A 15,060-nucleotide genomic window follows, 5' to 3' on the forward strand; every position below is an offset into this window, starting at 1 on the left:
ACCGCAGCAGCCCACACCTTCAGTCACCAAGGGAAAAAATAACCCAGGTGAGGGCAAGAGTTTGAATAGTTATCCCTTCAGATAATAGTAGTTTCATCTGTAGGTTTCATCTCACAGTCTTGGTCAGAGAATGAGATCCATAAGAACGAAACACACACTGAGAACTTGGACACACAGTCCCAGACGTGGCCAAAAACTGTCCCTGGAGCATGCAAAGTGACCTGTCTACTAAACCACGTGTGGCTGTACAGTATATATACCGTGTTGTACCTTGCTGTGCTAGTGCATGGGAATAAAAGAACTAGTACAGAAACCCATAGACTATTGTTGGGCTGTCTGCAAGGCCACCACAAGTACTCACAGAACAGCCTGGTAAAGGCTGTGTAAATATAGCAAATCATTTTCTGAAGCTGGAGGGGAGTAGTTGTGATATACTGTTTCCTACAGGATTAGGGCCTGAAGGCGAACTATAAGTGCTAGAGATTCTTGGCTTTGTTTCAGCGAAGCACCTGGAAGCTTGGTTGCATATATTGTCACTTCTCCAACCGGGTAGGAGGCTCATAAAAATAGGTTTCCTTTAAAAATATTTCATAGTTCCAGATCTCAGGCAAAGTTTTCATTCCCAGATGTCCTGCTGTGCTTGTTATTCCTGCTTTTAGCATGAATTTACTCCTGGAAATGGCAAGATGAGTACAAGTTTAAAAAGGAGGATGAAGCAGAGAGAGAAGCATTGGCAAGCGTTAGATTTCTGAAATTAGGTTTTACGTCAAGGAGCACTTTCTCTAATCAATTCATTAACTTGTGTTTTCAGCTAACCTGAGGTATTGTCTGCTTATTGTATAGAGGCTTTACAGACTAATGTGATTAGATTAAAAGTAGTTTGTGAATCTGAGTTAGCTTTCAAATGCACTCAAATACAAATCAGGAATAAGATAAAATTGACATAAGAATGAGACAGATTTTTTCATATGTACTCAAGTCAAAAGATTATATTGTTGGAGCAGAAGGAAAATACAAACCAGTAAATTGTATATGCTGCTTAGATATTGAATTGCTTTCCTCAAAGTTAAATAAATTTTACATGTTTGGAAGAACTATAATGCAAAGGCAGAGGTGTCAGCAGGATGCAATTAAGTTGTGATTGTCAAGCAGAGATGTAGTATGGAAAGCCCTATCTGTTGTGAGCAATTCTATTTGGATTACTCTTGAACAAAACATTTCAGTCAGATTTCTCACAAATACCATTGAGGAGAACTTCATTAGCACTCCTGTAGCTATCTGAGTTTGTTTCCCTGAAATAATATCACATTTGTAAATGTATCCAGCTCTGTATACATTCTCTTTTCCCTTTGTTTGCTTTCACTTGTGAAAATCATGTTAGTGGCTTTTATCTTGTCTTTAATGAGCTGTAGTTTGTTGTTGTTTATTATGAATTATATTTACAGTACTAATACATACATGCCACACTCTCAAAATGAAAGAACGTCTCTCATATGGAGAAATTACTTATTTCCAGGGAAAGACGTTATTGTTCAATTAAGGCAACTCTGCTCTGTGTTTCCAAATAGGAAATGCACTACCTCAAGGACATCTGAAAGTCATTTATGATTATGAAGTTGTCATTTCTTTATACAGTTAATATAATTAAGTAATGCTAAACTGTTAACAGGAAAAATATATATATATATATATTAAATTGCCTTTTTTACTCAGAACATATTCTAATTGGTTCTTAACAGAAAGTTGTGCTAATGCAATGTTTTACTGACTATTTTCACTATTTAGACTGTTGTGTGTAGGCTAAACTACAAAGGCTTGCAATAGATAAGTACATTCACAATTGTCAAGCTGCTATTCAGATTTTTTCAAGTGTACATTTTAGAAACAAAGAAAAGCACCACTTGCCTCATGTAGTATTTGAAGTAATCTTTTTCCTGTTCAAAGACAGTTTCCTCTTCAGGGCAGAACTAAAGAGCTCTCACATCCTGTGGAAACAAATTAAAGGTTCTTCAGAAAGGAAGAAACAGGATCATATGTTCATGTTTCGCAAGGGCAGTTTAGGAATTTGTGCTTTCCTGGACTTTTAATAGTCTGTAATGGTTGAGCATATACTTTTTGAGTATATTTTCACTTAGAATGGCTAGTTAATCTTGATTTCCAAGATCAAGACCCTTAATATAAGACTGAAATATGAGACTGTGAAATATACCAGAAAGCTGCGCTGGTGCCTGAAGAGTCAGTGCCGAGCCTGAAAGGAAAACCCATGCTTGTTCTTTATGAGCTTAGACTCCACAAAGCTGGCTCCAGTCATCTTCTCATTTCTGAATGGCAACTAAGCCTTCCCAACTGTTGAAGATAAACCACCTTCTTTGTCACAAATTATTTGTCTTCCCTTCTGACTATTGAAAATCCTGTCCTTTTTTTCCTGATGCCATTTTAGTGCCTTTAAACATTTGTTTTTATAGTAATTATTTTGAAATAGGGAGATTTCTATGAGCACATGCTCAAAAAAAAAAAAAGCATTTGTAGGTTCTAAATCATTCATTATCCATTCAGTTCCACAATAATTCAGTTTTGCTAACCATTCCCAGTGAATTGTTTATATTACAAAACTTCTTTAATAGCAAACTGCCATTTACCTCACTTTAAAATTATAGTTCCTATTATTAATATTATTAAAAAAAAAAATTATTATTTAGTACTTGGTCTCATCAATAAAGAAAAATGGATGGTGCCCATGAAGCATTTAGTCTTATCTTAACTCTATATCTCTAACACCATTAACACAATAGTGCAAGAGTAGATACATAATACTTTGAGCTGTGTTTCTTTAATTTTGTGCATTCTCTTGTCACCATTTCCCTCTTGTATTATGTCAGTATCCCTGAGTTTGTTCTGTAAAAGCCAAGGATGTTTCCCTATTAATGACTATTTAAATAACTGACTTACCTTGCTATTGTACTTGCTTTTTTCTGTCACAGAAAATGACTGTGAATTAATTAGCATTAGAACATTGGAAATTCCTATGAATTTTAACATTTTATCTGGAATATTCTGTGCACATTAATGAATGATTTTACACCTCCTAATGCAAAACTGATGATATCTGTAGAAACCTCTGGGGGAGCATGTGAGGTCATTACAGTTAGATTTGCAAAGAAAATGTATGGATTTCTCTCACATTATTATTTTCTATGCTGATAATGCTATTTTTGAGCTCTTGCTCAGACTGGTTCAATGGTATTGCAAGATTCTCTTATCCTTTATCCTATTTATCTACTTTTCCAAACTTTTCATTTCATAAGGGAAACTAATTGTGTTTTATTTTCAGAAATACTTAAAGCATTCCTACAGGAACACGAGAATCTACATTTTCAGGTGTTAATGTTGCCTCCAGAGATAATGGTCACTGAAAGGCAGCCCAGCATGAAAAGCAAATGTACACATCAGAAATGAAAATACAATTTATACTATGTCTCCTTCCTGTCTTGCTTGTTGATTGCTTATTCTTGGTGTGAAGGAGGATTCCAGAAGTAATGTTAGTGTTTTGACATATAGACATCTATGTAGGAAGACGAATGATGATGTTTTATGGAATCCTAAGCTTGTTTTGTAGTACTGCTTACTTTTTTTTTTAATCTTATTTTTTTAAAAAGGCTTTATAAATTCATGGATTCATAGGAGCTCACAACATAATTAGCGCCCTGCCAGTGACTGAGGGAGAAACATTGGCAAAAACAATCCCTCCTGAAAGCAATGAACCCCTGTGTACTACTTACTGAGCAAAATCTTACTAGGTTAAACCAGGTGGATTGCTTAAATAAATAAACTTTTTTTTTTCCTTCAGAATTTTTCCATCATTTCCATAACCTATATTTTTCTGGTCTTTTTTATTTTTTTTTTCAGAAGGGTAATACTTATGTAGGTTTAGATTTACTATTTATTTATAAAATATGCATTAAATTTATAATATTTAAGTAATATATACTTGATAGTTAGTAACTAAATAAAGCTATTGGAGAGGGAAGACAACTGCTATGCATCCACATCCAAAGGTTGTTGAAATGATTAAACAGCTTTTAACAGCAGACAAAAGAAATGTTTTCTTCATTTCAGTTTTATTTACTTCACTAATTAGCCTGAAGTTAAGGAACTATTTAGAAATCAAGTAAGCTGACATATCATTATCTTTTATGGACTATGAATTCATTGATTAACTGTGTATAAAATTTGCTCTGTTAATAAACCAGTTTTAAGTATACAAAAACATTTTTTGATACATTTTTCCTTTATATACAGCATATTCATCAAAATTTTATTTGAATAATAAATACATTTCAAAGTCTGAGTTTCTGCATTTTGATTGAATTTTCCTTTCCATCCAAAGCATTCATACAGGTCCTAAGTAAATAAAAATTAATAATCTAGTAAAGAAGAATTATTCCTTTCAATAGAATGCTGTATGTCCTAAGCATTTGAATAATTTTTCAGAACTATATCCCCACTTAGATAGGAATGTAAGGTGTATTTTTGGCTTTGGAATTGTCACTTCTGAATATAAGTAACAGATTAGTTTAAAAATTAGATTCAATTGCAAACCAACCTTTTATTATTTTTTTTTTCACTATTTTCACTATTTTTGTATTTTCAAGTGAATAGAAGTCATTACAAAAAAAAGATTGAAAATCTCATGAGGAATATTTTTGTATTGGATACTTTTTATAAAAAATATTTGATAGGCATTTCAGAAACATTATAATCCAGGGCCTTATAAATAGGTAATTCTGTGATATATGGGATATACCAGGGCTATATGAACATTAATTCATAACTCTTTACTAATTAAATCTGTACTCAGAATTTTAATTCAGTAGAAAATTCCAATATTTCTAAAATTAATTTAACCTCCAATTGTATGAAAATGACATGCTGACATTTTCTACTTACTAAAATTTTGTTAAAATGTGGTGAAAATATCAAAATAGGCATTTTTTTTTTCTCTTAAAAAAAGTAAGGTAATTAAACTTTGATATAACAGGAGTTACATTACTTTAATTCAAAGATTTAGATATGTGCTTACATTTTTATTGATTTAGTATACTGCATACAGGATTGTAATTAAAAAGTAATTAATGATTAATAGTTAGTTAGAAAGTCTTGGTTGCTTTATATGGTACTTCTTTAATGACTTACCAAAATCAGGAAAATCATATTCTTTAAAACAATAACAATAGCAGATTCTGTTAAATTGCACAGTTGACAGTTACCCATTTCTGACTTGCTCAAAATTGTGAATTAATGAATTTGTTTCAAATATAAAATTGCCAAAGAAGCATTTCAGAGTATAGTTTGCTAGCCACTCATGTTCGTGTGTATCTAACATGCCAGTATGCTTGTAAGGGCAATGAAACCTCAGTAATAGAGGTCAACTTCTCATTCCTGGCTGAGTTAAAGGAGAAGGAAGAGATTTTACAACCTGAGTAGCAAAGAGTGCATTTAAACCCACAAGGATGTCACTGGTTTCAACCAAGTGCTGGTATACTCATTATGCCTTAACTGCATCTCCTGTTTCCTCCTAGGTCTTACTGCTGCAGCATCTCTTGTATCCCTGGCTTGGGCTTTGGCTTCGTACCAAAAGGCTCTCCGTGACTCCCGTGATGACAAGAAACCCATCAGTTATATGGCTGTTATAATCCAGTTTTGCTGGCATTTCTTCACCATTGCAGCAAGGGTCATTACTTTTGCTCTCTTTGCCTCGGTTTTCCAGCTGTACTTTGGGATCTTCATCGTGCTCCACTGGTGCATCATGACCTTCTGGATTGTCCACTGCGAGACAGAGTTTTGCATCACCAAATGGGAGGAGATAGTTTTTGACATGGTTGTTGGGATAATCTATATCTTCAGCTGGTTCAATGTCAAGGAAGGAAGGACACGCTGTAGGCTTTTCATTTACTATTTTGTGATCCTTTTGGAAAACACCGCCTTGAGTGCTCTCTGGTATCTGTACAAGGCTCCACCAATCTCTGATGCATTTGCCATACCAGCACTGTGCGTAGTGTTCAGCAGCTTTTTAACAGGCATTGTTTTTATGCTAATGTACTATGCCTTCTTTCATCCCAACGGACCAAGGTTTGGGCAGTCGCCAAGCTGTGCTTGTGAGGACCCTGCAGCTGCCTTCACCCTACCCACAGAAGTGGCAACAAACACTCTCCGGTCCATCTCCAACAACCGGAGTGTCACAAGCGAGCGGGATCAAAAATTTGCGGAGCGGGATGGGTGTGTGCCTGTGTTTCAGGTGAGACCTACTGCACCGTCCACACCTTCATCCCGGCCACCAAGGATTGAGGAGTCAGTCATTAAAATCGACCTGTTCAGGAACAGGTACCCAGCCTGGGAGAGACACGTGTTGGACAGAAGCCTGAGGAAGGCAATCTTAGCATTTGAATGTTCCCCTGCTCCTCCACGGCTACAGTATAAAGATGATGCCCTCATCCAGGAGCGCTTGGAATATGAAACCACATTATAAACGAAACAAACACACAGCTTGAAGAAGCTCCGGTGTTACAGTCCCAGTTAAGGGTTGACGGTAGGACTGTAGGCTTACCTAAACCGCATACAACAAGTAGAGCAGCAAGCTGTAGTGTTCTTAGTCTGGCTACCATCATGATTATCATTTGATCCACTGTGTGCAGTCTGCCTGCAGGACACTGGTACAGCAGCATCACCTGAAAGCCTCAAAAAACAAACAAACAAACAAAAAACACTCACCCACACATAAAGATCGGTTACTCCATCTGGGAAAACTCACCCATGAGTCATTGCTGCTATGAAACTCTGACTGCACGGTACTTACAGGCAAACCAATAAGGAGGCTCAGACCAGAGCTTTCACCTTTAGCCAGTAGTGCATTTTACTTTAGAAATGAATGATTGATATTTGCATAATCAATGGCAAAAACAAACAAACAAACAAAAACTTTTCTAAAATAACAAAACTGTAGCACGCAATGTTGCTGTTATTAAAACTGGTTTCTGGGGAAAAAAAAAATAGGAGCATAATAGTCTTCAACATCCCATAAATAGACCATTCAGGTTAGAATAGGTTTGCAAAATAGTTATTAAATAAAAAGATACATCATCTTCTTTGTAAGGTTATAAATGGAAAATAAACTAAATTCTGATCAATTAGCTCATAAACATTGACACCACCAGAACTTTTTGTTTTCTGTGGAATTTCAAAGTCTTTTTAACTGCAATTTAAGTTCTTTATGTTGCTTTCAACAGAAATCCTATGCAGCTCACTTATGGTTTTCAGGAGAAATAAGGAGCTCTAGCACGTAGTGATGTAAATTAAATGATAATCATGATTCAGTGTTCAATCTGCAAAAAATATATATATATATGTAAAAGAACAGGGAAGTATAGTTTTCATATTCTAAACTTTTTGGAGGACCCCATTCAGAGATTTCAGAAGAAACTACAAAGAGATGAACACACTGAAACTTCTTTCTGTTTCGAGACTGTGAATGCATGATTCAGTGTGTGAATGTATGCAGGGGTGACAAAAGACTGTGACATGCCATACCCTTCTAGTGCCAAACATTGTATAACTGCAAGACTGATATTGTCTGAGGGACAGATAACAAGTGGCACGAGCCCTACGAGACCAAGAAGCAGGAAGGAGAGATCCAGTTCTCAACGTGTAGAGACAGCTCTGTTTATTCCCATCCAAGGTGAAAGTGATGTCTTTTAAAGGCTTTCAGCCACCTCTTAGTAAGTATATTCAGTGAAGTATAATATAACCAAGCTATGTGGAAGACCCTCTTCTGCCTGTTCAAGACTTGTTTCCAGATATGTCTAAAAATTACATTGAATCTCTTGTAATAGAGTGCTTTTGCTGCAAGCTTTTGGGTTTTAAATACCTCCCTAAATCTAGTCAATGGTATCCTTCTTTATGTTAAAAGTATCCCCTGATGGTGCTTTCAGATGCATTAAAGGTGCAAGTCAAAATTTGATAGTATTTTTTTTAAAGCTGGTGCAGAGTGAAAAACTCATGAATTATTTCAATATTTTTGTAAAGTAAAAATATGATATAAAAAGGTTACTTTTTATAAACCTCAAATCTTTTAATACATTTCATTCTCTTTATAGCTTAGATTTTAAGAATTGGTCCATGAATTTTATCAACTAGCTTCTGCAGGTTGATACAAACCTGGTTTTCACATTATGGATTTGTTTTGCAGTGTAATGCCATATGAAAGCCTACATGGGTACTTTTAGAAAACTCCATAAACCGTGGATCCTGCTTCTAATGAAAGTGGCTTGTAAAGACACCAAGCAATTCCATAAGAAACAATTTGCTATAACTATTTCCATCCGTTTTAGGAAAGCGAAGCAGAACTGAAGAGTTACTGTTTTAAATGGCATTGTCAGGATGGAGAAGACCTGATGATTGGTGTTTTAATCTTCACTGTCAGGTATATTCAGTGTAGTCACTGCTGTATATGCTGCTGGGTAAATTTCAGTCTTTCCTGTTATTAATATTTGTACTATGAAAGAGCAGAGGTTACACACCTTTGTTTATTTGTATGCGTTCAATTAGCCATTTTTAATGTTGACTTTTTTTATTAGTGAAATGTTCAATATCTGTTGATCTTTGCTGGGGTGAGTTCCTCAAAACAAAACATCTGTAGAAGTGCAGGAACCTGCAAGCCTAAAGGAACTTTGTGCAGATCAGAAAACACCCATCTTTGAAGGGTTTCTTAGGTATTTTCGAATTAAGCACTGGCCAGCTGCCTCTATAATCATTTTTAAATAAAATAATTCTTTGATAGTTCAAACGCAAAGTTTTGTACAAAGTGATTGCCCTTCTCACCATGCAGATATGTTTGATTGTACAGAGAAAAGCTCTCATGTTTTGTCAATATATATATATATACCACTGCAAGGATTGCTAAAAAACGATATGGGGAGCAAACCCTTTGTCCAGACAAATTCAGTAGAACCTTCACTCCTGAATCCAATGCTGGGTCGCACAAAGAAAATGCCGTTTTCCTTTGCAAACAAGGCAAATTGTAGGCTTTGTAACCCAAGACATGAGGGTTTCTTTGGGAAACCATTCTATGTGTTTGCTACTTCTTTAGTAATTAGAAATGCTAGCATGAGTGAGGCACCATGGGCAGTGCTCTCACTCCACATGGGCTCTTGTGTCCCTCTGGCACTTCCTGGGGAGAGGGGCAACATCACAGCTACCAGCAAGCCTTGTCCTCTTCTGATGTCTTTCTCATCCTGCCTCACTGTTCCTTGGAGCTGTAAGCCCTTTGGCTGGGGCTGACAGAACTGAAGAAACGTTGCTTAATGACGAATTTAAAGGGTTACAGTCTGGAACAGTGCTTGCACTGCATGGTTTCTGAAAGTTTGGGGTGTTTTTGTTTGATTTTCTCTCATTTGGCTTTGGAAGGAAGGACGCAGAGGCATTGTTCATTTGTTTGTTAATATCTACCATTTACTTTCCTTACCCTCCCATCATTTCATATTTTTTTATTTTTTTTAGTAATGCTTGTAAATTTATCTCAAGCAAACTACTGCAGGTTCTGAGTGCACGGTGCCACATGTGGCAGTACATATTTGCAGTGGCAGTACACATACACAGCTTGTCTTCTGTATGCAGTCTGCAAGGGGGAGAAATCATTTTATACCAAGTCAAAATCTGTACTCCAAAATCTTGCTCTGTTATGTTTGTAATGCCAGTGATACTTGTGCTGAGAACAGGATGGCCATTGTAATCTTAATGCTCAGATGACTATGTGGACAGTTTCCTAATTTGCTTTGCTGTGAACAGTCACTTTAAAGGCTGTAAGAATTTTTATAGAGCTTGTCAAGATTAAACATAGTCCACACTGGAATCCTACGATGGCCTTAGGGACAGTTAATAATCAATATGCACTATTCTTTTTAACACAGACAATTTTAAGGTCTATCAATAAAGTTTAATTAAGACAGCAATAGTAAAAAATAAAATAAAAATTAACTTCTCTTTTTGAAATAATGAAAAAAAGAAATCAGGTCTTTTAAACTCCATTACAGATTAACAGGAAAATAAAAAAGTTCATAATTACATTCTGGTAAATAAAAGCAATCACATCTCTTTATTAGAAGCAAATGTCATGTAAGTATTGTCCTAATGAACCAAAACAAATTGCCAGCAAATCTGAAGGTAACTTATATGATTAAAGGCTTGGTCCTAAAATTTTGAGAGCTGTGGATTTTTATGCTAAAAATTAAAAAAAAAAAAAAAAAAAAAAAAAAAAAGGGCAATTTAAGTAATAGTTACTACTCTAATTAGGTAAAGGAGACATAATGCATACCCATGTTCATTCAGAAAACATACAAGAAAATGTAAGAAAACTGTTTGTCTTATTTTAAAATAAGTGTTATTTGTTCTATATTAAGATAATCTTTTTTAAAGAGTTATTTGAAAATATGTGCAATACTTTTTTTTAATGCAGTTTTAATAATGAAAAAAAAAAAAAACTCATTTCCACTTTTGTTTATGTCAGTTAAAATATGCTTCTTGTGCTAGAACAGTGTTTTTGTGCTTGGGTTATTCGGGCTTGATGGCATATAAATGCTATTGTCATTGGCAAATCAACAAATTTTCTATTAATTAATTTCTATAGCACTGGGATTACAGAAAATTTTCCTTCCAAAATTAAATGTTAGGCCTCAGCTGCCTGATTTTGTAAAGTTCTAAGCAGAGGAGGAAAATTAAAAATGTTTTGGAGCTGCGATTTTTAATATATGAACTGTTAAACCCTGCTTTTTTTAATATATGATAGTCTCACCAATGTACCATTATATTTCCAAAAGAGCAATTCATGAGTGGTGTTCAAAGTGAAATTGCTGCTATTTTTGGAAAGGGACTCCCAATCGCTCTAAAAACCAACATATTAATTCACTTTTTATTGGCCTGCAAATGTTCACAACTAGCCTGTTGTATTTTTAGAACAGTACATTACAAAATTTGAAGTATTTGTGACTTGAATATACAACTCCTTAGAAGCCTTAAAAATGGCACTGTACTGAATTTTAGTTGGCTCTGCCAGTGATTCAGCTCCCAAAGCCACTGTCCCTTTTCTGCTCAGCCCCTGAAGTCGTGTAATCCAGAGTGACTGAGATGATGTGATTTAACTCTGCACCCCCTGCACTGCCTGCGCAATGCCAAGGAAAAGACCCCAGCAGGTTGCTGAGGTCCTACTGCTGCCTCTCTTGCTCCTGTGCATGGTGGGAAGCAGACTAAATTGCATTTGTGCATCCTTGCTAAACAAGCTTAGTTAGGTTGAGGCCCTACAAGGGTTGCGTGATGAAAATAATCACAACACGTGTCCATGAATTTACAAGCTCAACACTGTAATTACTAATTCTGCAGTGTAACAATGCAGAATGTGGGAAGAATTGTCTAAATACACAATAAGCCATTTAATTTTGCTAATTGTAGCAATTAGACTAGCTTGCATGAAGCCCGTGCTCTCAGCAGAAAGCCAAATGGAGTAAGTGGCAAGCAGCCATTTATATACCAGAGACATTATGTTATGAAACCCTCCCTTGATTGTTTATAGAGCTAGGTCTTTTCTTTACAGCATTGAATCCATTCCTCTTTATTCTGATAAAACAGATAAAGCTCAAAATGAGAACAGATTCTTTTAAGTCTGGGAATTAAAAAAAAAAAAAAAAAAAAAAAAGGCAACAGATTACTGCAATTCACACGTAGTGATTTTTTGAAATACAGTCATCATTTCCACTTGGCTTCAGATTGCTGAGTGATCTGCATCGAAGCTGATTTCTCACATCTGGTATGAGCAGACTTCATTACGGGAGAGATGGAGATGACCTCACAAGGTCTTGCTCATGCAAGGTTAGGGGAATAGTGTCGTTGATTTACAGATCACTTGCAAAACTTTTTTAGCATGTGAGCAGTCCACTGGGATCATTTGTAAACCTGTTTTACCATACTTACCTCACTGCAGGTGTTTGGTGGGATTTCTTCACTTTTACTCTGGTATGAACATGAGAAAAAAATGCAAGTGAATAATTGCACGTACACTAAGCAGTGCTACCGCAGCATGAATCAAAACATTTCTTCTTTTTTTCCTCCTTAGTTCAAACATTTACGAATATATCCATTTTGACTGAGTTGTCATTTTGTGATCTTTTAAGGACACTAAGAAATGTCTATGAAACCACAGCTGTTTCCAATGATCCTTATACAAACCAACTGCTGACCAGCACCTTCATTAAAAGGAATTTTTCCTAAATACATAAGCTTGGCTCCTGTACTTACATTTTGTTCTGAATGCATAGCATCTAATTCTTATGCAGAAAGTCGTATATACTAGTTAGTAAGCCATGTGCCTACTCTGAATCCTGGAGCAACGAGGACAGATATGCAAAACGCAGGGAAAAAAAGCCCTCTTCAGCACATTTAGGGGGTGATTTGCATATGTTACAGATGTAAGAGGGGAGCTTGTGTATAATTTCAGTGGAGTTATAGGTGCTGTATGAATTGATAAATATTTGCAGGAAATTGTGAGATGAGTGGCCAGCCAAGATTAAGATCAAATTTAAACCTCTACATGCAGGGCACTGTAAGATAAAAACAACCAAAAAAATAAAACCTAACCAAAACTCTCATTTCCAGGAATAGTTGGGATAAACTTAGAAATGCAATGGATTTGACAATGTAACTACACTCTACATTCGTACAAACAAAGATATGACTGCTATGGATACAAACATATTTGTATCTGTAGATTTTAGCCTTGTATTTCATACAGCTTTGGAAGCAATTGCTTCTCGATTGTGCTTCTGGGCACGCCATAGCCCTAGGCATGCCAGCAGCTTTTCTACATGAGGAATCAGTTCTTCTACAAGCAAGGCCACATCCAATTCACCAACAAGTGATTTCCTCACCATAGAAAAGCTGCTAATCAAATGTTTGGAAGAGCCTTCACAGATGTAGCATAGTGCTTGGGCAAGTAGTCCCCCAGTTCCTCCCCAACCTCATGCACAAAAGAGCCCACAGAGAGGAAAACCACGTGCATGGGTTGGATGAAGCCACAGCACACGGGGAGCAGATAGCTGTGCCATACACCCAGGAGTCAGCGCAGGCACATTAGTGGCCTCAAGCTAATGCTGTGATCTTCTAAACTGCAAGAACCAGAGCTCCTGAATTTTCTCATCTGGAAGGTTCAGGCATCTACAATTTGGCTCCCAGCCTTGATTAGAAAGATCTTGGTCTTCACAGCTCAGCTCTTGTCTCCCCACTGTGCCCACCAGGATCCTTTGAGTTGGTATTGTTCTTCGAGCTGGTCCTTTGAGCCTGTCATACCTGAAGGGCAGGGGTCTTCTGGGGTTCTATTGGATGGAGCTTTGCACAGGTACACTCACAAATGCTCTTCCTGCAGTAGGCTTGGGGCAAGTAAAGACTGAGGGGAGAGCCAGGCTCAGTTATCTCTTCAGCTAGCAATGATTCATATCTCTATCTACTGTCTCTCAGGGGAAAGCTATAGGGCTGCATGCTACTGAGGAGAAGGGCACACTCACTCCCTCTTGTGCTGAGGCTGTTCTCCCTCTTTGTGGAAAACTTAAAGGCTATGCTGTGCAATGTAGACATACTTCCAGTGCTTTGACATATTCAGTCCCCTTAGTGTGGAGGACTCCGAAGTTGTTGCACACGTCCAGTGCCATTGCCTGTCCAGCCAGAGTAATGTCTACAGCAAAAATTCAGGGCAGATGCAAAATCCCTCTGCTCACCTTCCAACCTGACCAAAAGCTGTATGAACATGGTTAGCACTGTGACAAAGCCTGAATCAATACATGCTGCCTTCAGTCAGGTCTCTTAATGCACTGTCTGCTACCCTGGCCACGTTCACCTGGTTTCTTGTGGGAGCTCAGGCAGACCTCATATGTGCACCAGAGCTACACCACGTGGCCATCTCTGTAGCTTCCTGAGCCTGTGGTGCATTCCCCTTGTGATCCCATGTCTTTTGCAGAACAAATTTCACTTTGGGCAGAGTAAAGGACAAGTGGGCTGTCTTTAGTCTAGGGAAGCATGTGGAGTAGACATGGCTTCTCTGGATAATATGTTTGAATGGAGCTGTGTGCAAATTGCACAGGGTATGACATACACAAGCAGTAAGATAAGTGTCTGCAGCTTGGAGCATGCTGTAAAGAGTACTCTTTGTTACAGTGTTTGCTTTTCCCATAATAAAAATAATACCATCATGGTTCTTAATTGAGAGCAAATTTACAGTATGTGTTTACATATATACATACTATACACACACACAATATATATATACATATGTGTTTATACTCATGTATGTATGTATATATTTGTGTGTATAGTTGTGACAATGAGTCCTGAGATTCTATTAGGATTTAATCGTATATTTCATTCAAATTCTATAACTGAAGAAAAAGCATCAGGAGCACCATCATCAAGGGTAATCAGGTGATAAGTGCAAAAGGAAAAGCGCATTATCAGAAAACACATTCCAGTCATTATTGGAAACAACTTTGAGATGCATTATGTCAGTAATTTAATGAAAAGTTGTGGAGGAAAAAGGTCTAATGCTATGTTTCATCATCTTAAATATTTTGGTAAAAGAATAGAGTAAAAAATAGAATTGTATCAAATAAATAAGGATTTGTCACAGTTAGTAGAGAAAAATAAAATCATAGGCAAATGACAAAGGGACTGATTAACCCTTTGTTTCATTTAATGTTGGTTATATTTGTTTCACTGAGTATCAGTGTTATTGATGTCAGTAATTTATCAAGGAACTAATCTGTAATAAATCAGCATGATTTACTTGAAATTTGACTAAAAACACTGAAAGGAGTGTTTGTTAGCCATCATATATACAGTTGCCTGGTACATGCTGTCAGAAGAACAGATTTGCTAGTCCATGGATTATGTACTGAAGATAAATTTCAGATGCATGCATTTAATGATAACAATACCTCTGTCAGTTTAACTGTACCATGAATACACAGGAGC

At 36.6% G+C, this 15,060-nt stretch overlaps 1 protein-coding gene across 2 annotated transcripts in view; it reads left to right on the top strand.

Annotated features, from left to right (window-relative positions):
* The window catches only part of XKR4 (XK related 4), a gene marked incomplete at its 5' end in the record, with an annotated part of 224,681 nt that extends 214,622 nt beyond the window's left edge, over positions 1-10,059 (top strand). Inside the window, 2 exons of one of the 2 annotated variants that reach the window (XR_014316938.1) lie at positions 5,580-7,772; positions 8,385-8,418. Coding sequence is in view for 1 of the 2 variants with exons in the window: in XM_082753622.1 (XP_082609748.1) it covers positions 5,580-6,526 (947 nt within the window). Of the gene's footprint in view, positions 1-5,579 lie in introns of both variants that reach the window. The other variant, XM_082753622.1, reaches the window with a different exon arrangement.
* Between the last annotated feature and the right edge of the window lie 5,001 nt (positions 10,060-15,060).

The sequence above is a fragment of the Aythya marila genome (assembly GCF_965140915.1).
Source record: "Aythya marila genome assembly, chromosome: 2".
NCBI classification, from domain to species: Eukaryota; Metazoa; Chordata; class Aves; order Anseriformes; family Anatidae; genus Aythya; species Aythya marila.